This window comes from Macaca thibetana, chromosome 8 (genome assembly GCF_024542745.1).
Source record: "Macaca thibetana thibetana isolate TM-01 chromosome 8, ASM2454274v1, whole genome shotgun sequence".
Taxonomy (NCBI): Eukaryota; Metazoa; Chordata; class Mammalia; order Primates; family Cercopithecidae; genus Macaca; species Macaca thibetana.
The window spans coordinates 20387448-20415304 of record NC_065585.1 but is presented as its reverse complement, the minus strand read 5'-3'; the positions used below and the strand labels follow the sequence as shown (position 1 = coordinate 20415304).

At 44.6% G+C, this 27857-nt stretch overlaps 2 protein-coding genes across 5 annotated transcripts in view; both read right to left on the bottom strand.

The window, feature by feature from the left end:
• MTSS1 (MTSS I-BAR domain containing 1) overlaps positions 1-27857 on the bottom strand; it is a 184128-nt gene that overhangs the window by 144634 nt on the left and 11637 nt on the right. For all 4 annotated transcript variants that reach the window (XM_050801694.1, XM_050801696.1, XM_050801695.1 and 1 more), the window contains exons 2-3: positions 13449-13510; positions 8848-8921 (exon numbers count right to left, since the gene is read on the bottom strand). In XM_050801694.1, coding sequence (XP_050657651.1) covers positions 8848-8921; positions 13449-13510 — 136 coding nt within the window. The remainder of the gene's footprint in view (positions 1-8847; positions 8922-13448; positions 13511-27857) is intronic.
• TATDN1 (TatD DNase domain containing 1) overlaps positions 1-27857 on the bottom strand; it is a 233945-nt gene that overhangs the window by 204025 nt on the left and 2063 nt on the right. The window lies entirely within an intron of this gene.

Genomic DNA, 27857 nt, shown 5'->3' with positions numbered 1-27857 from the left:
CTAACACATGATGACTGCCCTTTCAAGTGTCATTCCAGGAAGACACGGTTAAAAGCAAATCACTACTGAGGCAGGAACACTGGTTGACCACAATGAACAATTCTCTCCGGCAACTGTTGCTACCCAACCAAAGATCAATAATAAAAGGCCACTTGTCAAATGGGGAACAGTGCTGTCGTCAGGCATCAGTTCTTACATCAAGAAAAGATCGATGGGATTAGAAAGGAGGGATTCGTTTTATCAGCGGTAATGCTAGGTTCACGGTTACAAATCTCCTAAATATATGTACTTGCCCATCAAAATAATCAAACACATAAGCAACTGTAACTCCATCAACTGAAAAACATCAAAAACAAGGTATTTTTTAAAATTTATAAAATAAAAACACTCTGTATAAATATACAGATTCATTTGTTATTTCCAGTCCTTATGTATAGTGTGAGTTGTAAAAATGCTAAAAATGCATGACACTCTACTGTCCTAGGCTCAATACAAAGACTGAAGTTTCATAGAAAGCATACTCCAAAAAATGACAGCTTTAAAAATGGAAAATGGTAAGACTAACTTCACATGCCTGGGCCATTTTTAAAAAGATGTTTTATTCATCGCAGATGTATATGACTAAATATATTGTGCTAACAAATTAAAATGACGCAAGACAAATTGAAGTGGCAAAACATCAAAATGATGAAACCTAAAGCAGAATGTACATTTACGAATCCATTTAAAACAATACTTTTTACATCACCTCCTGCTAAGGCAATGGCAGCTCTAAAATCTGTGTATAGAAGGCTCAGGAGCTGGGAAATTTATCTTGAAGCTACGCTTATATAATAACCACAGTTTTTAGCTATGTTGCCTATTATTATAAATATCAACCATTTTTATAGATTTTATTTGTATTTTACGTAAGACTGAGATTATAAAAAGTGTTCAATATAAAAAGTATATGGATACACATACATGCATATGTGTACACAAACACACACACATATATATACAGTTTAGATAGTTTCTAGAATTTTTTATTTTTTTTTTTGAGACCGAGTCTTGCTCTGTCGCCCAGGCTGGAATAGAGCAGTGCGATCTTGGCTCACTGCAACCTCCGCCTCCCAGGTTTCAAGCAATTCTCCTGCCTCAGCCTCCCAAGTAGCTGGGACTACAGGTGCCTGCCACCATGCCCAGCTAATTTTTGTATTTTTAGTAGAGATGAGGTTTCACCATATTCGCCAGGCTGGTCTCGAACTCCTGACCTCGTGATCCACTCGTCTCGGTCTCCCAAAGTGCTGGGATTACAGGCGTGAGGCACCGTGCCCAGCTGATATGCCTTTTTATTTTTAATCAAATGAAGAAATTTGACTACATTCCTTTATGGTAATATCCAAAGAATTTTCAGTTCCAGACCTGCAAGAAGGGCCTTTTATATGATGTTTTTAATTTGAAAAAAATTGTTTTCAATTTGAGGCTAAAGAGTTTGCTAGGTAGCAATAAGAAGACAGATATTTCAGGTGATAGATACCCCAATTACCCTGATTTGATTTTTTTTTTTTTTTTGAGACAAAGTCTCGCTCCATTACCCAGGCTGGAGTGCAGAGGCATGATCTCAGCTCATTGCAGCCTCCGCCTCCTGAGTTCAAGTGATTGTCATGCCTCAGCCTCCCAAGTAGCTGGAATTAAAGGCCCTCCAGCAAGCTCAGCTAATTTTTTTTGTACTTTTAGTAGAGCCAGGATTTCGCCATGTTGGCCAGGCTGGTCTCAAACTCCTGACATCAAGTGATCCATCCACCTCGGCCTCTCAAATGATTTGAACTTTACACATTATATGAATTTATCAAAGTATCATATGTACCCCCATAACATGTAGATTATTATTTATCAATCTTTTTTTAAAAAAAAAAAGTTTGCTAGGTAGAAATACTAAGACTCTAATTACATGAAAGAGTTCTGGGCTTGAACACCAAAGTCAATCCAGAAGTTAAAGGCTAGTGAAGTCTCAATTAAACAATCTGGTTAAAATAAAACTCAGGAGCAAACAAGAGCAGTCTGGCTGGAGCCAGGAAACAACCCAGCTGAGAACCCAAATAACCCAGCACCTTCTCCCCTCAGAGGCAAGATTCCCTCCCCTCCTCCACTCTATCCTTGAAGCAGGGTGGGTGCCTTCTACCTAGCTGTCCCTTGCACCAGAGACTTGACCTCAGGGAGGGGTCACCAAGATTCAAATTCTGAACTCCAGGGAGGAATCCTGCCAAGACCCCATCCCAACGGTCCCTTGCCCAAGAGCTGACGGGCTTCCCACCAGGATCCATGAGGGCTGCATGAAAGTGGAAGCTGCTGTTTGTGCACAGTCATTCATTCAGCAGATGGGTCTGCAGCCTGCTGAAGGCCAGATACTCAGCATCTGGGAATGTGAGTTCCTCAGAAAGGAGCAGGCCCTGTTGGAGGTATTTGCAATCTGGTGGGGAAGGTAGTGACAGCACAGCTAGGGGACCCCTCTAACCCCAGCATGTCCCCTGAGGCCCTGAGCAAGGACCCAGTTTACTTCCTGAAGGGAGACAAAGGTCTCACAAGTGATACAGCTCTTAAACCCCTGGAAGATCCGCAGCAGATCCTCATGCATACAAACAGGGTTAAGAGGGGGAGGGCTGGAAAGGGCATTCTGGGCCTGGAATGCACATGTGCCAGCAGATAGGGATCAAGGGTTTTAAGGGTTTCAGCAAACAGTGAGCAGTTCTTCCTGGGTGCAGTGGCCGGCCATGGGCAGGGAGACGCCATTGGACAGGTGCGTTACGGCAAGATGGCAAGAGGCTTTACAGGACAGCACAAACATACCTCACTGGAGAGCAACATCTCCTGGAAAGCTTTTCAAAATTGGAGATTCTGGGGGCTCACCTAGTTATTCTGATTCCATAGGAGTGACAGGGCCCTGAAATCTGTCCCTTAAAGTGAACTTCTTGAGTATCTGTGATGCCTAATGCCAGATCTGGAGACCATGGCATTTACCAAAATCTGTACTGCAAACGTGTAACACATTTGTAAGAACTGAGCCGTCAGCAATTTTCTTCATCAACCTCAGTGATCCAGACTCACTGACTAAAGCACATGTCTGTTGGTCCACCCTTCGATGCCTGTCCTAGAAGGTCCAGTGTCCACCTGCCTTCCTCCTGCACACACTCAAGTCTGAGAAGAGGCCTCAACCCAAATGCCCATCTGTACTTTTCCCTTTTTCTCTTCTAACCTTCTCTCTCCATTATCTTTGGCTTAATCTTGCTTCCTCTACTTCCTTTGTCGTCAGAGCAAAAATTGGAAGCTCTAAAGATAATATAGAAAAGGAAATTTACACTGTCCAACTTCATTCATAGTTAATGAGCACCAAGGCAAGATTTAAAACCATAGAATATTAGAGCCAAAAAAAAAAGTACTTGTGATCATCTAGTCTCCTAGACCCTTTATAGGTGGGAAAATGGAAGCCCAGAGAAAGGAAATATTTACTCAAGATCACATAGCTGCAAAGGCACAAAGTCAAACCTACGCATCCCAGATCCCAAGCTAGTGGTTACTCTTACTACTGCATATAGACTTTTGTTATTTCAACTACATAGATTATTTTTTGTGCTACACAGATTTTTTTTTTTAACGCATTCAGGATCAAAATGGGGAATGAAATTTGAACACCTGTAAGCCTGTGGCCTGACACATCAGGGACTTGCGCGGAGTACGGAGTGGATGATACACTCCCTCTGAGTCAGCACTGGCCCATCCTGGCCAGTGTGCCATCTGCTTGTGTCAGCAAGGGCCTTTGAAGAGCAGTGCTGTGTGACTCTCCTTTTCAGCTGCCTCCGTGTGCCTCTGTAATTACTTTTATGGTTTTGAACAACCATCTCAGGAAAGTTTAGATGATAATACATCCAATGCCTGAGGAGGACGTTTCAGATTCTCAGAAGGAAGGAAATGGATCCGGGCAGACTAGATCATCTTTAATGTCCAGATTCTTTAAGTTGTTACCCTAAAAAGTAGGCATGATTTTAAGACTGAAAATCAGGATAGCTAGCCTTTATTGAATGTGTACCATGGGCTGGGCTCTGTTCTGAGTGGTTTATGTGTATTAAGTCTTTTTATTCTCACCATAGCCTATGTGGTAGGTATTTATCATCTGTTTCTTAATTTCCTTAATTTTCCTTTTCTTATTTTTTTAAGTAGCCCAGACAAATGCATGCCACTCAGCTCAAACATTCTCAGCTCCTGTGAGAGCCACATGCTGGTCCATTATGGATGTGAAGGAAGCAGAGACTCTGCTCCACAAAGCCTTGGGTTCCATGTCTACCAGATACCTAGAAACCAATTTTTTGTGTCCAATAATACAGAAAATGGTACTTTCATATTTAAAACAAATTGTATATTCATCCAGAGTCTAAAATCAACAAAATATGGAACTCTGCCTAGTGCTAATAATTGGAATTCCATTATAGTTTAATTATTAACACAAATACACACATTATAATATCCACTTACACACTTTCATTTAAAAAATAATGAAAGCCATTAAGTTCTAACATATTTCCACATTCTGTTGAACAATAGGTACATAATGACTAGATTGATTTTGCTCTTATAGTGACTAGTTTGCAAAGTTTTTCCTAAGTAAATTTTATTAATAGCTAGTGCAAAAGATTTCCTATAAAGGACAAAGACCACTCAAAGCTGTTTCCTTTTGGAAACAATATGAGACGCTAATATTTTGGAAACCACAGCAACCTGCTTGCTTGAAATTCTGGGCACTTGCCCAGAAGAGATGTACTTAATAATAATTGTAATTCCCTCCTACCACTTCCATCAAGAGAGACTTAAAAAAAAAAAAAATACATGTAAAGGTGCTAAGCAAGGGAGTGAACCAAGGATACTCTTTCTGGAGAGGGTAGATATCGAATCACACACTCTGTTAGAGTCACCGCCTACACCAACCCTAAGCCCAAATCTATTTGCTGCTGACCAAAACAGCTTGAAGCGCTTTTTACAGATTATCATTTCCCTGGTGATCCATACATCATTAAAAATAGATCACTTGTAGGACTCCAAAAGGATATATACTTGGGCATTAATTGCAGCAGACCTTGTAGTAGCAAATACCTGGAGATAACCTAAATATCTATCAATAGAATAATGATTCAGCTGTGCTATATTCAGACAGTGCTATATTCAGAAATTCCATTTGGCCGCTAGAAAGAATCAGGTGGATCTATAGGTACTGGAAAGGTAACTATAATATACTATGCTGTAAAAAGCACAGGAACAATGTTTGTCAGGGGCTACCTTCTGAAAAAGGTCACACAGGTATATTTTATTCCATGTGTCATTCCACATGTTGTGGAAAACTAGTTTTTTGGGTTTTTTTCTCCCAGGCATGTTTATATATGCAAAAACATCTGTAAATGACACTAAACCCAACTCCCGGGAGGGGCGGGGAGGTGGGGAGGGTAGATTTTACTTTACACACTTACTTCAATTTTTTTTTTTTCTTTTGGACACAGAGTCTTGCTCTGTCGCCCAGGCTGGAGTGCAGTGGTACAATCTCGGCTCACTGCAACCTCCACCTCCTGAGTTCAAGTGATTCTCCTGCCTCAGCCTCTCGAGTAGCTGGGATTAAAGGTGCCCGCCCCTATGTCTGGCTAATTTTTATATTTTTAGTAGAGACAGGATTTCACCATGTTGGTCAGGGTGGTCTTGAACTCCTGCCCTCAGGTAATCCACCCGCCTCAGCCTCCCAAATGCTGGGATTACAGGTGTGAGTCACCACACCCAGCCTACTTATTTCAATTTTTTAAACTAAAGAGAATGTTCTATTTTTAAAATTTTTAAGCAAAAATGAATAGAAGTCACTTCTGATACTTATTAAGAAGGATATTCAAGTTTCTCTTATCTCTGTAAAATATACCTTCTTTCTATCACCCATATACTTTTAGGTCATTTGAGAGTTCTCACACTCCCACATTCAATGAAAATAGTAGTACATATGGATTTTAAACAGAAAGTATCTGGCATCACTAAAAATGATCTGAAATCCAATGGTCTAAAAATATGTCAAAGCAACCGGGTGTGGTGGCTCACGCCTGTAATCCTAGTACTTTGGGAGGCCGAGGCAGGTGGATCACAAGGTCAGGAGTTCGAGACCAGTCTGGCCAACATGACGAAACCCTGTCTCTACTAAAAATACAAAAATTAGCAAGGCATGATGGTGGGCACCTGTAATCCCAGCTATTTGGGAGGCTGAGGCAGGAGAATCACAAGAACCCGAGAGGCAGAAGTTGCAGTGAGCCAACATCACGCCACTGCATTCCAGCCTAGGTGACAAGAGCAAGATTCTGCCTCAAAAAAAAAAAAAAAAAAAAAAAAATGTCAAAGCACGGGTTTGTTCACTATGAGATTATTTGCCTTTGGTGAAATACATCACCCTCCAAACTACTACTCTACCCCCATCACTTCTGCAGTGAGGCTCTTTGGTTTCTTTGTGCACAAATAATGGCTGTTTTCCTTCCCTTCAAAGATGACAATTTCCAGACCCTGCAGTGCCCCGCCAGGAACCATTCTGGGAGCAGCATCTTCAAAATCCCAGGTTCCCACTACAGGAACTTATGGACAATCTGGGGATCTCTTTCCAGTCCATCTATAGGATCCATCCAAGAATTAAACATTAAAATATAAAAACATTATTATCACAGAGCCTCAAACATGCAATGCCAGATATCTAAGTTCCTTAAAACAGTAGAGCAGCTTTCTTAAAAAAAGACATATTCTGGGCCAGGCACGGTGGCTCACGCCTGTAATCCCAGCACTATGGGAGGCCGAGGTGGGCAGATCACTTGAAGTCAGGAGTTGGAGACTAGCCTGGCTAACATGGTGAAACCCCATCTCTACTAAAAATACAAAAATTAGTTGGGCATGGTGGCACATGCCTGTAATCCCAGCTACACAGGAGGTCGAGGCAGGAGAATTGCTTGAATCTGGGGAGGTGGAGGTTGCAGTGAGCCAAGACTGCACCACTGCATTTCAGCCTGAGAGGCAGAGTGAGATTCTGCCGGAAAAAAAAATTAAAAAAAAAAAAAAACCTATTCTAATGGCTATTACAGAAAGATATCAATATGGCTGGCAAGTCCAGTTCCACACACTGCTGAAGTAGAAGAAAATATAAAATGCAATACTATTAACCCTGCAATGGTTTGCATATTAAGTTCCTCTTTACGGCTGTATTTTCTCAAGTTTCTATAACAGACACACATAAGCTATGGAATTTTGTTAAAGGACTTTTAAAAAGATACTGGATAAGATCCACACCAAGTTGACATACTGGATGAGGAAACCATGGTTCTAATTTATCTGCTGCATTCTCCAAGGGAACGTTGTAAAACCCTGTTAACTCCCTGAGTGAACTGCTCACTCTTCTATATTCCCCTAGCACTTTGTTCTACAACTATTACCATACCAAACATATTATTTCTATGCTGAAATTCTTTATTTATACATCTCATTTTCCCCACTCAATTGTAAGCCCCTCCAGGACAAGGAGAGTCATATTGCTTCTTGTGGTCCCATGACAGTGCCTGAAATAAAAGGAGTTTGTTCAATGAATGAGAAGCGTTCTTGCTGCAAATTCATTCAAATATTTAATTAAGCACCTGTGATAAATGAGTATCACTGCACTGAAGGTGGTTCGGAGAAACTTTCATGTGCCTGGGAGCAGTCCCCAACACTTGCTCCTACAACCCAAATTTACCAATGTCACCACGACAATGAAAAGAACAGGCCTATAGCTGCCGGTGCAACAAGGAGACCCAGAAAGACAACGCAAAGTAAGAGGCAGGAGAGAGTAGCTGCATTGCAAGGAAAAGGAAAGCACACTCCTCCCTTTGAATAGGGGAACCGTCTGTTACTGGTCATGTTGCATGCATTTCTTTTCTTTTCTTTTTTTTTTGAGACAGAGTCTCACTGTTGCCCAGGCTGGAGTGCTAATTTTTGTATTTTTAGTAGAGATGGGGTTTCGCCATGTTGGCCAGGTTAGTCTCGAACTCCTGACCTCAAGTGATCTACCTTGGACCTCTTGCCTCGGCCTCCCAAAGTGCTGGGATTACAGGCATGAGCCACTGCACCCAACCATAATGTTGCATTTCTAAAGATGGTCCGGCATACAGGGCATTCATTTTCTTTTTATACTTTTCACATGTTATAAATAACCTTTATATGATTCAGTACTTGCTAAAGCCATTAAATTTTTTTCATTGATTTAATAAACACACTGTAAACATCTCCTATGCTCTAGGCACTATGTTTTGGGGTTTCAGACGTGAGTAAGTCATAGTCTCTATCTCAACAGGTTTGCAGTCAAATGTGAGGGACACATAAATAGATACAACGCAATGAGATCCTTATTTTAAAAGGGTTCCTCATTTTATGGAAACTCAGAAAAATGGTCTATCCAATCATTCATACTGCTTCCCATTCCACGAGCAAACAAGGAAAACCCATGGAAGGAGGAAAACGCAAATTGCAACCAAAGGCACGGCTCAAGCTTCCACAACCAGCACATCATTAAAGTGATCAAAAAATCCATCAAGCCAACTCGTGCAGAAACGGTGGTTCACTTTCTTCCTTTTTCATTCTTCTTCACATGTGCTTTATTATCCGGAAAACTAGTTGCAACTTCTAATATATGGAATCCCACAGAGTTTTAAAAAATGGGAAAATACGAGTCAGCTCAGCTCTGATAACTTAAGCTGCATCTTCTTGTGCAGCCACCCAAGGGAAAGAAATCACGTGCTGAATGCAGTTAACGCTGGGAGTCAGCCTCCATCTGCTTACCACGTGTGTTGGTGGCCATGTCAGCCACTTTCTGAAAGGCGTCCAAGAAGGCAGCTGCTGCTACTACTGTTGTCCTAAAATGCAAACAGATAACAAAAGCATGAGGAATGTCTCTCCCTAGCAAATTCATTACTGCTCAAGGCCTAAAACCTCTAAGGAGTACATGTAACCTTCCTCCAGAAATAACTCAACTGAGCATGGACAATCATTGGCTTGTTGAACCCACTTTTTCCCAAGTACTCCACTCGAATAACATCCAGTTCATTTGGTGCTAAACGCTAGTAGCCCTTCCCATTCCATTTCATCTGACTGTATATAAAACCATTACCAGGGCCAGGCGTGGTGGCTCACCCCTGTATTCCTGGCACTTTGGGAGGCTGAGGGAGGTGGATCACTTGAGATCAGGAGTTCAAGACCAACCTAGCCAAGATGGTGAAACCCCGTGTCTACTAAAAATACAAAAAATTAGCCAGGCATGGTGGCACGCACCTATAATCCCAGCTACTTGGGAGGCTGAGGCAGGAGAATCACTTGAGCCCAGGAGGCAGAGGTTGCAGTGAGCCGAGATCACGACACTGCACTCCAGCCTAGGTGACAGAGCAAGACTCTGTCTCAAAAAACAAACAAACAAACAAAAAAACCTATCACCAGGCAAAATTTTCTACAGGAGGAAAACAGGCATTTCTACCTAAAAGAAAAAATAAAACATTAAAAAATAGAAGCGGTAGAGGTGAAATTAATTTTGGAGTAGGAAAGCAATATATACATATACACATCAGTTGGGGGAAGGAATCTGGAAGACAGATCATGTAGTTCAAACAGTTCGTTTTTAGGAATAGGAAAATGGAGGCCACAAATACAAGGCCACAAACACAGCCCTAGTTCATACCAGAGCTGGGCCAAGTATCCCAGCCTCATGACTCACAGGCTTAGGCTTGACTCACTATAAAACAAGATCCTGGCAGTGTGACTTTTCTCCCTAGATCCTGGTTATAATGAAACTGAGATACTACTGTTTCAACCGAATCTGCCAAATTCCTACAAGTTAAGAATGAGGAGAAGGTACTATAGTCATTTATGTCCTAGAAATTATTCTGGGCTCTTCATATTTTTTTGGACACAAGATGCTCTGAGCCCTCTGTGGTCTACTGGTTCCAAGAGTCATGATCTAAGGCACCATTCAGTGTAGTCAACACTCCAAGCCAGGGCCATGGCTTCCACACAAACAAGTCCTAGAACTTGAATTCAAGGACTTTACAATCAAACTTGTAACTAAGTATTAGTTTTCAAGTATTTCTTATATAACTCCAGTCTTTATTGAGTGTTCCTAACAATGCAAAGTTGCTGAAGGAAGAATAACAATAAGGACTTGAAAGGGAAGATTTCAAAATAGAGAAAAATGAAACCAGCTGTAGTGGCTCATGCCTGTAATCCCAGCACTTTGGAAAGCTGAGGTGGGAGGATCACTTGAGCTCAGGAGTTTAAGACCAGCCTGGGCAACATACTAAGACTCCATCTCTACAAAAAAAAAAAAAAAGTGTTTTTAAATTAGCCAGGCACAGTGGTGCATGTCTGTAGTCCCAGCTACTCAGGAGGCTGAGGCGGGATGACCACTTGAATCCAGGAGATCAAGGGTGCAGTGAGCCATGGCTGCACCACTGTACTCCAGCCTAGGTGACACAGCAATACCCTCTCTCAAAAAGAAAAAGAAAAAAGAAAGAAAAAGGGAAAGGAATGGCCTTTAAACATCAGCAACAGTAGCTTTGAAACAAAAGGTTCCTGGAAGGTGCTGGAAGTAGATCCTGGGAAAATCTAGGCAACAGTCCCTTAGAGCCAAACTTCAGAATGAGGCCTGTTATTTTCCAGTAGAGCAAGAAAACATTCTGCTCAACATTTTTAAAAATAATGACATACACATACAGAAAACCACTTTGAAGCATATTTTTTAAAGAGTTGACATCAAACACAAACCCTGGAAAAATTAGCTTTATCAAACATCTTGGGATTTATAAATAGCTGGTTCTGATTTACAATTAATATCTGACACAATGGCTGGATTTATTCTCATCCAACTCAACGCCAATCATCCAAATTTAATGAACCAGCTGTAGAGGTATCTTGTGTATTACACGGTCACCAGGGCTCCACTGAAAATTAGGATGGTGATCAATTTCGAGGCTTTTAAATGGCAGTCATATTTCACTGTCTGACATAGTCACAAGACATCTTGGCCCTCTCTGATGGGGCAAACTTGTAACCAACAGAAACACAAGGGAGTGATTCAGCTTAAATATACCAAGGCGTCTATGCCTCTTCTGCGATCTAAACTTCATCCTTTCTCTAATACACAAAATTAAACCATGTGCATGAGGCCTCTATATTGCTCTCAGTCCTGTACTATTAGTTTAACAAAATAATAAAGAAACGGTCCCTGCCTTCAGGACAAAATATTGTTTAATAATATAAAATGTATCCTGCACCAATAGGGATAAGTTAAGATTACTTTAAATTTTACTTAATATGTTTAAGACAGCTGATCCGTTCATTACTTTAAGCTTCAAGATCCTTACTGACAAAAGGGGAAGACAACAATTTTCTTGGTCTACCCTGAAAGCCTGCCAGACAGTTAAATGAGGCTGAATCTTAAAAAAGTAGAGGGAAATATATTTAAATGTTTTACTGTATTACTACAGGAGGAGACCTCCCACAGGATGGAGATGAAGTTACCTAAAATAAATGGTAATCATGGCAGACATGGAGGTGGGAGTAGATACAGCTAAATAAGGTGAGGCTGGTGAAGGACTCAGGTGAGGAGCCCTGAATCCTGAGCAGGGGAGGTGGTATCTGATCCAGCAGAAAGTAATTACAAGCGCTTAAACAGGGCTTAAGTACAGGACTTGACAACTGGGGAAGGTGCGGTATTCCAAGTTCATTGTCCGTCTGAGGCTCCAGTTCATGGATAGAAATCCCAGGCCCCAAACAAAACTGAAGGAATAAAAGAAAAAAGACGCACCCTTCCCGAGTTCTTTAGTCTATAGGGCGCCATGGACCCTCCAGTCCTATGGCTAACACTCTGGGCAGTGACCCCTGGTGTCCACAGGCAAAGGCCCGAGAGCATCACATCACCCCCTCCCACCTCTCTGTCGTCCACATGGCTATTCATCCTGGAAAACCCCTGCCTGGCCTGCTCTCTCTGAACCTTTATCTTCCTCCATCCAAACCAGCCAATGTCATCGCCTAAATGCCGTGAACCAGGACCATCAAAATAATTCCTTTTTAAAATGTCCTGTCCTTCATGAAGCACCCACTAAGTGTAATTGCATCCCTTCACCACAATGATTTAAAAGGGTAGAGCTTTAACAAGAAGATGCCGACATATTTTCTATCTCATGTCACATGATACGTGAACAAGCACGAGACTAGGCGATCACAGCCCCTTAGAGCTCAGCACTGGATCCTGTTTAGGCAGCTTTACGGAGGCATAATTTACATACCATAAAATACACCCTTTTTCAGGGTATGAGTCAATGATTTTTAGTAAATTTGGAGTTGTTCAACCATTACCACAATCCAATTATAGAACATTTCCACCAACCCAAAAGATCCATCTTACCCACTTGTCACTCTCCTTCTTCACCCTGTCCCCAGGCAACCACTGATTGACATCACTCTATAGATATGCTTTTGATAGATGTTTCATGTAAATGGAATTATACAATAGTCAACACAAGGTTTTATTTTATTTTGTTATTTTATTTTATTTTAGACGGAGTCTTGCTCTTGTCGCCCAGGCTGCAGTGCAATGGCATGATCTCGGTTCACTGCAACCTCCGCCTCCCAGGTTCAAGCGATTTTCCTGCTTCAGCCTCCCAAGTAGCTGGGATTACATGCACCCGTCACCATGCCCAGCTAATTTTTGTATTTTTAGTAGAGATGGGATTTTGCCATGTTGGCCAGTCTGGTCTCGAACTCCTGACCTCGTGACCCGCCTACCTCAGTCTCCCAAAGTGCTGGGATTACAGGCATGAGCCACCACACCAGTTTTAAATTCTAATGTGGAGTTAAAAAAAACCAACACAAGGTGTTAAACTCTGTATGTGGAGAGGCAGTAAGCAGAATGGAGGAGAACATGGACTCAAGCCAGAGAGCCAAATCCTTGCTCTGCCATTTACTAGTGATGTGATGGATAAGTTATTTAACTTTCCTGTGCCTCAGTTTCCTCATCAGTAAAATGGGGATAATAATAGCATGTACCTCATGGGGTTATGAGATTTAAACAAGTTAACAAATGCCTGGCACATAGCGAGCAACACAGAAATGTTACCTGTTGCTACCTTACATACAGTACTTACCTCATTTGACTCTCAAAATTCCTATGGAAGGAGGCAAAGCAGACATGAATGAGTCCCATTTTACATATGGGAATCAGGGCCCAGGATATATGGCTACAGGTGATCATGCTCCAATCAGAACCCACCGCATGCTTCCCTATCTGTAGCACTTCCTGAATCAACCCTAATCAATCTGCATTTTGGTCTGTCCCACTCCATCCTTGTCTGAGGATGTTGTCCTTTTCCTGTAGAACACATGCTTCTACTTACCGAAGCTGGGACTGCAGCTTTCCTGCTTTGTTTATGAAATCTTCCCAAACTGGATAGCTCCCCTGCGACAAATCAAAGATATCAGTAAGTCACACTGCGACAGACATCTGATTACTACATTAACAGAACACCCAATTCCAATCATGCAGGGAACAATCTGTGTATGTTCTCTTCCTTTGCAGGTCTGCGATATGTTTCCTGGATTCTATATACATGTATTGGCTCAGGAATCAGTTTAGAATGTGCTCAGTTCCTGTAATCTTGTAAATGAGTTTGGCAGAACCTCACACATACACTTTTGAGTTGTTAGATGGTGGATCCAAATTTAAGGTGTACAGAACATGTAAGGCTCCACCCTGAACCACCTGCTCATGCAACATGGCCCTGGCTGTTCTCCCCCTTGCCCCAAACAGCACAAAGGAGGGAACCGGAGTGATTAGGGTGCTTCCCCAGGACAGGTGGTTACAGAAAGCATTAATTAGACTATCAGACTCTCAAGGTTGGAAAGTTACCTAATGCAGCGGCTCATCTGATGGCTTAAGCCCAACACCTAGGGACAGCATAGCAACAGGTGGTTCCCCAACACACTTCAGCTAACAGGGAACTCATCACCTTCCCAGGGTAGCCCATTATCAGCCACCCTGTCCTTGATGTTCATGCAGTTCTAGCTGTAACCTTCTGGGAGCCCTCAGTTAAGATCAATAATCCTGCTTCCACATGAAGTCTTTTCAAAATTCAGTTTCACATCCAACCCCATTTCTCCCCAGGACCCTGCTTCACACCCCGACAGCATCCCAGAAACACTCATACGTGTCTCTCTACTCTTCCTCTAAGTATGGTGCACAGACACAAACTCAAATCTGCAGGTGCAAGTCCAACAGGGCAAAGCAGAGCGGGGACCGACATCTCCCTTCCTACACATGTTAAATTTATATCAAGATCAAACAGCCCACCAACCAAGAGGTGACTCAAAATCAACCCAGAAAACGTGAAACAATGGGCTGAGAAGTGGTATGTGGCATTGATCATTTAAGTACAGAACTAAGGGCCGGGCGCTGTGGCTTACAGCTGTAATTCCAACACTTTGGGAGGCCAAGGTGGGTGGACCGCTTGAGGCCAGGAGATCGAGATCCTCCTGGCCAACGTGGTGAAACCTAGCCTCTACCAAAAATACAAAAATTAGCCAGGCATGGCGGCGCATGCCTGTAGTCCCAGCTACTCAGGAGGCTGAGGCATGAGAATCACTTGAGCCTGGGAGACAGAGCTTACGGTGAGCTGAGATCACACCACTGCACTCCAGCCTGGGCAACAGAGCAAGACTCTGTCTCAAAAAACAAAATAAAATAAAATAAAATAAAACAAAACTAAGACTAAACAACTGGGGATTATGTTTTCAGAATAGAGTGTAAATGTTATGAACCTTGACAAGGTAAAAACAATATATGCTACCTCTTGGTTTTCTTGTTAAGGAAAGGAGGAAGAAATTATAATGAGGTTAATCAACTCATCTTTCATTACAGAAGCCCAATCAAAACTGTTTAAAACTGCAACCCAGCTAAAACATAACAGTTTTACCTTCCTAATGGTATTAATCATCATTTTTTCTTACCCTTAGAGCAGATTCTCAGCCTCAACACTACGGACATTTGGGGCCAGAAAATTCTTTGTCTTGGGGGCTGTCCTGCACATTTAAGATGTTTAGCAGTATCCCTATCTTCCATTGACTAGATGCCGGTGTTCCCCCACCCCCTATTTGGGACAATCAAAAATGAGACATTGCCAGATGGCCCCTAGGGGACAAAATCACGCCCAGTCAAGAACCACTGCTTTAAGGCACATCTGAGAAATCAATTTAAAGAAAGTGGTGAAGAACCAATTACAGTATTACTTCACTTCAGTTTCATTTTCTTCTGCTAAATAAGTACAACCAAGTATGTTTTTTCAAAAGATCATGCATAGCACTCATTATAACAAGGAACACCTTGTTATAGAATTGCCTATTTATATACTTCTGTAGCTGTCAATTCTGTCTGAAAACGTACATAATCTGGAAAATTGTCTACAAAATATTAAAACAGGTTACTTCTGGGAGTTAAAATCTGGACCAATGTGTTGCTTTCTCCTTTGTACTTTCCTCTATGGCTAGAGTCTTGTGAGTTTTCTTTATAAGGGTCATGTATCATTTTAATGAAAACAATAAAGTCACTACATTTTTTAAAACTTCAGATCAAATTAGAGGTTCTGGTAACAACAGCACCATGAATTTACAATCCACCCAAACTCTAAAGTCTGTTTCACACATGCTGCTAGATTACATCCATCAGTTCTGCCTTCATGCATTTGAGACCTGCTTGGCCCAAGTGCAGGTTTCTGGATTTATTCCTCTAAGTGGCAATTCGCCCCTACGGAAAACTAAGTTACAGCTGGGCAAGAATCCTGGCTGGCTGGCTCCTGGCAGAGGCCCTTTGGCAGCTACACCTGAGCTACTGTCAACCAACACCTGTGTGAGGGTCTTGTTTTCCCCCCCCCCCCGCCCCCCTCCCACCGACATCGCCTCCATCCCCAGTGTGTGCCCTGGGAGTTACTTCCACCCAAGAGCAAAACTGTATATTAACTTATGTCAAATGAAAACTTGTGAGAGCTCAGGCTATCATTGAAGGCCCATCAAGACATAGTGGAAACTCCAATTATGATACCCAACATACATATCATTTTTTTAATCCAGTCTTTGTACACCTATATCCAATTAAAGAGATAAGGGCCAAGATCAGAGTCCTCAGGATGGCCACTGGAGATCTCTGTCCAGAGGGACAGCAGTTGGCACCTCTAAGAACACAAAGGCTCAAGCAACCAATAGCAGCTTCATCTGACCATTCCTTCTCTTTCTGAGCCACAAGACATGACGAAAAGCTTTCGGAGAAATCTGAGCACATTCAGAAACACTGCTCACCTACTTCTAGGCAAAGGTGCCACCATCTCTCAGCTACACAAGGAAGAAGGACCAGGGAGCCAGACTCTCCTCTCTCAAACACCAACCACTCCCATTCAGGGAGGCCTGGAGAAATATTATTAAGATGATCAAAGTATTTCTTAAGAAAAAGGTGGGCCGGGGCAGTGGCTCACACCTGTAATCCTAGCACTTTGGGAAGCCGAGGCAGGAGGATCACTTGAGCCCAGGAGTTCGAGACCAGCCTGGATAACATGGCGAGACCCAATCTCTAAAAAAAAAAAAAAAAAAAAAAACCCAGGCCAGTCACAGTGGCTCACACCTGTAATCCCAGCATTTTGGGAGGCTGAGGAAAGTGGATCAGGAGGTCAGGAGTTCAAGACCAGCCTGGCCAAGATGGTGAAACCCATCTCTACTAAAAATACAAAAATTAGCTGGGCGTGATAGCAGGCACCTGTAATCCCAGTTACTCGAGAGGCTGAAGCAGAGAATTGCTTGAAACCCGGAAGCAGGGGTTGCAGTGAGCTGAGATCACACCATTGCACTCTGGCCTGGGCGAAAGAGCGAGACTCCATCTCAACAGAAAAAAAAAAACCTAGCTGGGTGCTGCGGCAAATGCCTGTAGTCCCAGCTACTCAGGAGGCTGAGGTGGGAGAATTGCTTGAGTCCGGAAGATCGAGGATGCAGTGAGCTGTGATTGTGCCACCGCACTCCAGCCTGGGCAACAGAGCAAGACCCTGTCTCAAAGTAAAAAAGTCAAAGGAAAAGGTGAGGCATGTTAATTGAGAACATGCAGAACGGACCAGTGGCCTGGGCAGGGAGCACTGGGTCCTGAGGTCTAGTCACAGCCCTGCCAGTCATGGACTAGGGGAAATCATTTCACCTCTCAGGGATCATTCCCTTAAAATGATGATAACCAAAACAAATAATTCCATCACCATGACCAACACCACCAATTACTGAACACTGAAAGAATGAAGGAGATGAATAAAGAAGGCAAGTACAGAAGCCCAATCTTTTGGATTGAACTCTAGCTCTCCCATTTGCTATGCGACACTGGGCAAGTCATTTGACCTCTGAGTGGGTTTCAGTCACGTCTTCACGGGGCTGGGATGAGGAACAGATGAGGTCATATACAGAAAGTGTTCGGTGCAGTGCCCAGCACAGCGGAAGTGCTCAACAAACATTTGATATGAGGGATCCAAGTGGCCATAGGCTCTCAGTAATCTCCTTTAGGATGTGTGGGGGACAAACCGTAAAGTCTCTCTAAGTCAGACTGTCCATCCAGACTGGAACCCCCCTTTCTGAGTCCTCGGGGTGGAACCAGCCAATGTGGGAAGTGTCTGCACCTCCCTATTAGGGAACCATGGTTAGGCAGAAACAGACCAAGGCAAGGGCAGGTGGGTGTTCAGTGCCAGACGATTTCTCTGCTGCTGCTAAGCAAATGGTAGGGTGGAGTACTCAACCCCGAGGTGAGTATGCCTGAAAAAAGACAACTACTCAAACCACTGAAGAAACTTCTTATCTGCCCCCACTTGGAGCATCACTTCAGTCTTTACCAAATTAGCAACAAAAGGAGGGGTCACCTTTCTAGTCGAGGGGTACAGCTAACAGCTCCCTGCCTACGAACACCCACCCAGCCAGAAGGTTGCCCAAAGCAGCTTGTTCCTGACTTAATGATACTTGACAGTCTATCAGAGAAAGTCAGGCCCACCTGTTTTAGGCAATATATAATTTAATAGATTCTAAAAAAAGAAAAAAAATCAACCTCTAAGAACGGAAGACAAAAACCTCCTTGTTGAGAAATGAAAAAAAAAGTGAGTAAATGTTATTAACATGTAAAGGCAAGGTGATGTTGGGTTGTTCCAGATATTTTTGTAAGTTTCTTTCAAGGAAAAAAGAAGTTTCTACCCACCTGAGAGCAGTTTTACTATAATAATCCAAGCTTAGTGGAAGTAAGAAAGGAGGAAGGAGGTAACTATAGAAAGATGGAAAGGCAGCAGAGACAAAGTCCTGCCTTTTGGACAGCAAGACTACACAAAGGAGACCATGCTCAAGTTTCGAAAGAAACCCGCAACCCGAGACACTGGAAGCTCTTAGAGCCTTTCAGGAAGCAATTCCCCAACTGTCCTTGGTTTTTGCATCTGCATCCACCGACCAAGAAGTCCCCAGAAAGTTCATTCCTGAGGTTGCTGGCTGAGCTCTGTCCACATTTGAGGAAATTCCTCGGAATGCACTCCCAGAGCCGTGAAAACGATTCCACACAGACCCCGCTGTGGATTTCACCCGAGAACACACAAAGGCTTCACAACGATCCAGACAGACCCAAATCAAAGAAAACAAAACTCCCACTGCACCCCGGCTTCTGCCAAGTCCAAAGTCACGAGGCAAAACGAGAAGATGTTCCTCCTCCAGGAGCCCCCTGAATGTCTTCAGAGAGGAGAGCAGGGAGTTTCTGGAGCCCTTGGCAGTGCGTTGGTTGAAAATACAACTCAGATTACGTTGGGTTCTAAGAAAGGAGAAGGCCCCTATTAAAGAGACGTAAGAGAAAGCCAGTTTGTTTACACGCGTACAAAGAGGACTCCCTCCATCAAACTGCATGGCAGTCTCACTTCCTTGGGTGAGAGATGAGGCTTCCCTGAATGCATGATCTCACCCACGCTCCCCACACACAGCACACCCTGTGGCTGCTTCTCTTCAAACCTCCAGGGGGATTCAGCAATCTTGAAAACTCCTATTCGGCCATCACTACCCAGCTGTGACACCTCTTCTGGAACATTCTCTGACACACCCCCTTCCCACCTACCTCTGGGTTAGCTGCGCCTACTCCCCAACTTATCACATCGTACAGTTTGCTGTCTATGAGCCTAAGGGCTTCCCCTCTGGACTGTGGGACAAGGACAGAGAAATGAAGGGAGGAAGGAAAAGTACTTCTGGTAGGGGGTGCAGCTGACACAAAAGGAGGCAGGGGACACCGACCAGCTCTCTCCAAGAGACACTGGAGTGGCACATTTATGCTGGCCACTCCTCCAGGCAGAACATGGGCAAAGTGGCCCAGGTGGGCAAGGGCAGCCTTCCAGGACAAGACCCAGGGTGGGGTCTTGGCACAGTCAAGGAAGACCAGGGTGGCCTTCATTCAGTGAGTGACATAAATTCCAGACCAGCCAGGTGATGGGAGAACCTGGCTAACGGTCACATACCTGGCATCACTCTGGTTCCTGGGGGAAAGAGGAAAATAATGAAGTCACTTTCTTACTTTTTAGGAAAAAAGGCCTCCTAAATGTCCTTCAACTGAGGAGTTTGGTGGCCACCTAAACAAATCCACAAGTTGGCCTCCCCACCCCACCCTCAAAGTGGAGCTTGGGAGACACCCCCGAGTGCCTCTCCTCATCTTCCTCCCCTTCCTCCACTTTCCCTAGAGCCAGGACCCACGGCAAGCCATTTGCCTGACACAAGCAAGGCACAGCAGTCGGCCAACAGCCATTCTGGCTTCTGGTCGTTTGGCTTCATTTTGTGTTGTATTAAACAGAGGCCCAGGACGGCATCCCACACACGGTGCAGAGAATAACTGTGTGTAACTCATCGGCACGGCTGGTGACCGGAGCTCCATAAATAATGCAGCAACTGCCTCTCCCAGCCCAGCCCCACCGGGACAGCTGAGGAAATTCGACACCACATGGCCACACAAGGAACAGAGAGGGGCTGGGAACTGTGGCTGCCAGAGAAAGGACAACTTGGAGGAGCCACAGAGCTAGGGAGGACTCACATGAGGAGGAGGAATTCAGTTCAGGGGAGAGTCAAGTAGGAACCAGAAGGGCAGAGGCTCTAGAGAGTGGGGTTCCAGCTCAAAGGCCTTTGTTCTGCCCAAAAGGTGCCAGACAGAGGCTGGTTCACCAGTGGATCTGGCTGAGAAATCAAGCCGTGGGGTATATGACCAGCCAGGTAACTTCCCAAGTATCTCTGTTCACCTTGACAAGCATCACTGTCATCACCATCATCATGAAGCGTCACTTTCTAAAGAGTTGCCAGGCGCCAGGTATATATATTGGCCCTTCCCAAGCTGTAATTTACAAATCCATCACCTGGGGAGCTTGCAGCCAGGCAGGTTCTGATTTGCTTGGTCAAGGCGGGGCCGTTTAATCTGAGAGGTGCTGCTGCTCCTGGTCCACACACCACTCTCTAAGAAGCCCAACTTGACCTGCATTCTCACTGCATCCTCACAGCAGCCCAGGCAGGCAGGTACTGCTGTTATTTTAGAGCTGAGGAAACTGACGTCCAGAGAGGTTGGAGCAGAGAGCTCCAGGTTGCAATTGGATGCCAGATCTGACTTTGCAGCCCAAGTGTTCCCTGATTCTGGGAAGTGCAAGTAACCACATGAACAGAGCCAGCCTCCTCCAGCCCAGCCCAGCCCAGCCCAGTCCCAGGGCTGCAAAGAGTGGCTTAGACAGCAGGTTGGGTCGCGCTTTCTATGTGGGTTCTTTAGGAGCCCAGACAAGGTAGAGCAGAAGAGGACAAGGGTGCCCTGCACACATGGCACCTGATTACAACTGCAGATGGCCCAGAGGGATTGTAATGTCACCCTAGAAATGGTCAGGACCCCCAACCACATAAAAAAGAAAGCACGAGGCTGGGCACAGTGCCTCACTCCTGTACTCCTAGCACTTTGGAAGGCTGAGGCAGATGGATCACCCGAGCTCAGGAGTTCGAGACCAGCCTGGGGAACATGGCAAAACCCCATCTCTACTAAAAATACAAAAAATTAGTGCGGCATGGTGGCACACCTCTGTAATCCCAGTTACTCAGGAGGCTAAGGCATGAAAATCGCTAAAGCCCAGGAGGCAAAGGTTACAATGAGCTGAGATCACGCTACTGCACTCTAGCCTAGGCGACAGAACGAGGCTGTCTCAGGAAAAAAAAAAGAAAAAAGGAAGAAAGAAAACACAAAACACACAACAAAGAGAAATGTCTTGGGTAGAAAAATGCCTGGTAGAAACGCACAGAGAGGTTCACAGCTGTTGGCACCTGTGGTATGATTATGGATAATTTTATCCCATCTTGGTTTTCTGTGAACACACAAACTGATCTTCTTCTACCAGGAGATCAATAGAGTCAATCTGGGAGGGGCTCTTAAATCTCCAGCTGCCACAGCCACCCCTGCCGCCATGACCCCTTCCCAGGTCTGCAGAGACCTCAGCAGGGTGAGTGTGAGGAACATAGCCAACAGCATCCTTCCTCTTCTTCCGCTGGGTATACCCTGGATGAGCTCAGCCTTCAGGTTACCCTGAAGCTGCTTTACACAGCTTCCAGAGGAGGCTGGCACCTTCTGACCTACGCAGCAGTGGCTCTGGCCTCCCTGCTTCCTTAAGCATGAGGCAGGAATCCACTCAGCTTCCAGAAGTGGGCGTGTGGGATGACAGAAAGGACCCATGAATGCCTGTCATAGCTTTGTCCCCAAAACCACCCTTCCCCACCCAATCCTGCGAGATGAAGGGCTCCTAAGATCCTCAGATGAAAGGCACTGGGTAAGCCCATCCATCATAAATACCATTCCTGGGCTTTTATTCTCTGATTGGGGCTTGCCTAATCCACTAATTATCCCTGTCCATCAAGCGGATGACAGCCTTGGGGATAATCAATGGTTGCTTCCTCGCCCGCCCACCCTCACCCACTTGCCCAAGCACAAGAGCAATAAACATGCCTATGAAAAGGAAGACTGAACCACAAAAGGTGCTCCCTCCATCCATCCATCCATCTCCCCTCGCAAACTTCTCCACTTGTAACTATTAACACCCTAACCAAACAAATCAAGGATATCAAGCTGTTTTCTGACATCTGGGTGTCTCCACTTAAAATAAAAAGAACCAAACAAATATGTCAACCGTATCTTCCAAGTCATTTCATTTCTTAAGTTCTCCACCAGGAAGTATTCCTTTCTGTATCCTGAGCTGTCCAACAGGGGAGCTCTACATGAGGTTATTTAAAGTATGATTAGGCCAGGCGCGGTGGCTCACGCCTGTAATCCCAGCACTTTGGGAGGCCGAGACGGGTGGATCCCAAGGTCAGGAGATCAAGACCATCCTGACTAACACGGTGAAACCCCGTTTCTACTAAAAAATACAAAAAAACTAGCCGGACGAGGTGGCGGGCACCTGTAGTCCCAGCTACTCAGGAGGCTGAGGCAGAAGAATGGCATAAACCCGGGAGGCGGAGGTTGCAGTGAGCTGAGATCAGGCCACTGTACTCCAGCCTGGGTGACAGAGCGAGACTCCATCTCAAAAAAAAATTTTAAAAAGTATGATTAAATAAAATGTAAAATTCAGTTGTTCAGCCCACTAGCCATACCTCAAGTGCTCTGCAGTGGCTAGTGGCTACCATACTGGACAGCACAGACACAGAACATCTCTATCACTGCAGAAAGTTCTATTGGACAGCAATGGCCACCCCACGTCAATGGCACCCCTTAGGGTGTCGCTACCTCAGGGTGCTCTACAATCACAGCTAGGCTTTTGGTTCTATTTTTTAACCACTGTAAAATGTATGTATGTGTTCCATGCTCCACATTTCTTGAAAAACAGAATCCCTCTTCTCTTTCATCCCCTAAATTCAACTCATTCCCCAATTTTGGGTTTGTCTGTTTTGAGACAGAGTCTCGCTCTGTCACTCAGGCTGGAAGTGCAGTGGTGTGATATCGCTCACTGCAACCTCCGACTATGGGGTTCAAGAGATTCTCCTGCCTCACCCTCCCAAATAGCTGGGATTATAGGCGTGCACCACTACATCTGGCTATTTTTTGTATTTTTAGTAGAGACAGGGTTTTGCTATGTTGGCCAGGCTGGTCTCGAACTCCTGACCTCAGAAGATCTGCCCACCTCAGCCTCTCAAAGAGCTGGGATTACAGGCATGAGCCACTGAAGCTGGCCTGTTTTTTTGTTTTGAGACAGGGTCTCACTTTGTCACCAAGGCTGGAGTGCAGTGGCACAATATCAGCTCACTGCAGCCTCAACTTCCCAGGCCCAAGCGATCCTCCTGCCTCAGTCCCCCAAGTAGCTGGGACAACAGGGAAACACTACCACACCCAACTAATTTTTGTATTTTTAGTAGAGATGGGTTTCGCCATGTTGCCCAGGCTGGTCTCGAACTCCTGGATTCAAGCAATCTGCCTGCCTTGGCCTCCCAACATGTTGAGATTACAAGTGAGAGCCATGGCCATTACTGCCATGACATTTCCTTTATTATTTCAGATAGTTCCTCCCATCAAAAGAGAGAGGAAGAGGTTTATGGTGAGTCACTGCCTGCATTACCAGCCACCTGACATTTGTATGGCCAAGTTTTCAAAGGTGAAAACCTGCCATGTGGGAATCCAAACTGACGTCATGATGGGCACAGAAGGCACCGCCTCCCATGTATGCTGTATTCGAGACTACAGAGGTCTTTCACAACACCACTGAAAGGGCGGCTGGTAAAGCAGGCATTTAACACTTCCCTACTAACCATAGGAAAATAGGGCACAGAAAAAGTTAAGTAATTTGCCCAAGGTCAGGGAAGGGTTTGCCCTCACGCCTGGTTAACTGCATTAATTGATCCTAAGTTTGCACCGTTGTTTATTTTATTTTATTTTTTATGTTCTGAGATGGAGTCTTGCTATGTCGCCCAGGCTGGAGTACAGTGGTGCTGCCTTGGCTCACTGCAACCTCCGCCTCCTGGATTCAAGTGATCCCCCCGCCCCAGCCTCTGCGTAGCTGGGACTACAGGAGTGTGCCATCATGTTCAGCTAATTTTTTGTATTTTTAGTAGAGATGGGGTTTCACCATGTTGGACAGGGTGGTCTTGAACTCCTGACCTCAAGTGATCCGCCTGCCTCGGCCTCCAGAAGACTGATTACAAGCGTGAGCCACCACTCCCAGCCTGCCCAGTTCTTTTTAAAATAAAATTGTATAATGGGTTCAACTAAGACTGACTGACTCTCCACATCTGGAAACCTGGGAACTCAATATTTAACCACCTAATACAGGGGCTGGCTGCTTGTACCTAGTATTTGTATACCTTTAATCCTCCCCAGAATAATAAATATCTACCCTCTAACCTTTGGCCTCCTATCCTCCAATAGAGCTAGGAGGTACTACAGCCAGGCTTCAAGGCCCAAGTACAACCACTTTTTAAGGTAGGATATAATCAATACTAGGTAGAGGCCAAAGCTATTGTTTCATATGTTTATTCCTATCCATAAATGTCCACCTTAGATATTGAACCTGGCAGAACACCTAGAGGCTTGCACACCCTATGAAATGTTAGACCTTGTGAGCATGACTTCATGTTGCTCCATTTACACTCACCCATTTCTTTTTCCTGGAAGTGCCCGCTCTGACCTGCCTCCACCCAACTCCAAAACTGCTTCTGCATTTTAGGGATTCGTTCCTCTTGGGGCCAATCTCTCCAATACCTTGAACAGACACGCAAACACCCTGTACCCTAGAGAGGATCATGTTTGAGGTTTTGCTCCCCTAAATACACACACACCTCTGTATTCATTCCATATTCCTTTTTTTTTTTTTTTTGCTCTTTCTTTTCTTTTTCTCTTTATTTTTTTGTTTTTTCTCTTTTTCTTCTTCTTTTTTTTATTTTTGTTGCTATTGAATTTGTTTTCTTTTCCTTACTTTTTTTAGTCCATCTTCCCTTTTAAACTGAGACCTCTCCCCAGCCAAGGGCAGCATGATGAACTTGTCACATCCACCCTGGGGCAGGCACTGGCCTTGGTGCGCTGTACACACTTAGTGTGCTCTGCAATTTTCCATGAAGCAGATTTCCCCTTTGGAACAAGAGACAGATAGCACCTCCTCTGTGACCTCAACTCCCACCCCAGGCTACTAGGAACGATGCCCTGGTGGCCAGTAAAGAGTCAGAGGCCACCAGTGTCACAGTGATAACTGTGTTTGTCATTTCTATAGCCATTTTTTTTTAAGTGTCTTTCCATTGAATGTCATTTTTCTTGCCTGGAGAGAGGACGCTGAGGTATAGCCATATTCCGGAGCCCGAAAGGCCTTGTGCGGCCTGGTGGTTAAGAGCTTGACTCCAGAGTCAGCCTGCGAACTTCAGATGTGCTCACTGGGTGACCCTGGGCAAGCGACTTCATCATCTGGTGCCGCCCTGTCTTCATCTGTAAAGGATGCTGATGGCAGTCCTTGCCTCAAATGGTGATTATAGGATGATGGGGAAAAAGACAAGTGCTTAGAAGGGTGACTAGTAAGTAGAACTCAACTCTGCTTTGATGATTCAATGTCCAATGCCAGTCACGCTGACCGGGCCACAAATGGGCACCTACTATGCGCAGGCACTCAGTGAAGGGTAGGCCATACAGAGAAAGAGACCAAAGCGTTGAGGAACTCAGACTGTCAGTAAAGCTGATGTGGAACTGCAGATCCCAAAGCCCCAAGGGCAGCATACTCGAGATATAAAGTGCTGGACAGTGTGGTTCCCAGAGCGAGGCAATGCCTCACCTCGGTCTCAAAGGATAAATGGGAATTTTCTGGGCAAAGAGAAATGAAAGAAAGAGGAAGCATTCCCTGCAAAAGACAGAATTAGCAAATGAAAGGAAGTCGAGATTATGCTCTGTCTAGGCGCAGAACTCATTTCGTCTGCCTGATCACATTCCAGGTACATCTGTGGTGGAGTTAGGGGTGGGGACACATGAGCAGGAGATAGCTTCCTACATACTTCAGGAGCTGCAGAGGAAGCTCTCAGTGGTTCAGGTGGCCCAGGAGACACTCCACTTCCACCTACTCCTGGTGCAATCCCACCAAGACCTACCAGAGAATGACCTGAAGTGTCTGCTAACACTGCAGATTCTAAGCTCCACCCCAGATCAACAAAAAGTCTCTTGGGATGCAGCCAGGGAATCTGCATTTTAACCCATTCTCCAGGGACACTTTTGCTTGCTAAAAATTACACACAGCAAGATTTGAGAAACACTGCACTAGGTAAGATGCCACATGTCCCTTTGTGCCTTTGGAAGCAGGGGTGTCAGCTAGGTCCTAGCGTTCACATCTAGCTCCTTCAGACATAATTCATGGGCTCACCACCCTCACACATGGGAACTGGGAACTGACACATGCTTTTTGGTAGGCTTTGGGTAATGGGTTTCAAAAGTCTTGAAAAAAACACACATTTTGACCAAGGATAAAAAGTCCTTCAGGGGAAATCACTGATGTAAATCAATGTCTAGTCACAAGGATGTACTTGTTGTAGGGTTACCTATAATTAGTAAAAAAAAAAAAAAAACTGGACGCACCCTAAACACAAATGAGGGAGGTACTGGCTTCTACCTCAGGGCTTCTGCGCATGCTCTCTTCCCTTTCCCTGAACACCGCCCCCACCCCCTGCCCACATCTTCACAGTTCTTAACTTGTTGCTCTAACGTCACCTTCTCTGCGAGGCCCACCCTAACCACTCTACTTAAAAACAGCAACAGGCTGGGAGCGGTGGCTCACACCTGTAATCCCAGCACTTTGTGAGGCCAAGGCGGGCAGATCACTTAAGATCAGGAGTTCAAGACCAGCCTGGCCAACATGGTGAAACCCCATCTTCACTAAAAATACAAAAGAAAATTAGCCAGGTGTGGTGGGGGATGCCTATAGTCCTAGCTACTTGGGAGGCTGAGGCAGGAGAATCACTTGAACCTGGGAGGCAGAGGTTGCAGGGAGCCAAGTTTGCGCCACTGCATACTCCGGCCTGGGGGACAGAGCAAGACTCCATCTCAAAAAACATATATAAAAATAAAAATAAAAAATAAAAACAGCAACAGTGCTTTTTCCCCACTGCATATAATCCTTCTACTATACAAGAGAATTGACTTATTCCGTGTGTCTGCTTCACCTGCACCTCACTCCACTAGAATGTAAGTTCCAGGAGGGCAGGGATTTGTGTCCATTGTGTTTGCTGCTATCTCCCAGCACTCAGAACCTGGTACTAGTAACTTCTCAAATATGTTTTGACCAAATGAATTAATTAGAGACATACAAAGCAGTGCAACATCATACAGCCATTAACACTGACACTGCTCACAACGACACACACGGAAAAGCAAGGACACCAGGCCGCTAAGTGAAGAAAGAAGTTTCTAACACAGTGTTGGGGCTCCCTGACCCTTTGCTGAATATGTGCGAGCTCTTGTGAATGTGAACATAACCCACTTTCTTATCAAGCGCTTGCGGGTGACTTATTTTTTACTTAACTGAAGTTTCTAGTTTTTCTTCCATTAATACATTACTTACATAATCTTTGAGAAGTAAATCCCTCATGAAATGCTCTCAAAACATTTGCTAATTTTTTTTTTTTAGAAAAAAGCTTCCTCCTCAGTGACTTAATTAGGGTGTTCCTAATTAAGGCCAGCACAACATCAAAGAGGCCAGGTTCCAGGGGACCCCTGCTTCAGGTCAACTTCTGTTTGCAGGACAACCTCACTCCCT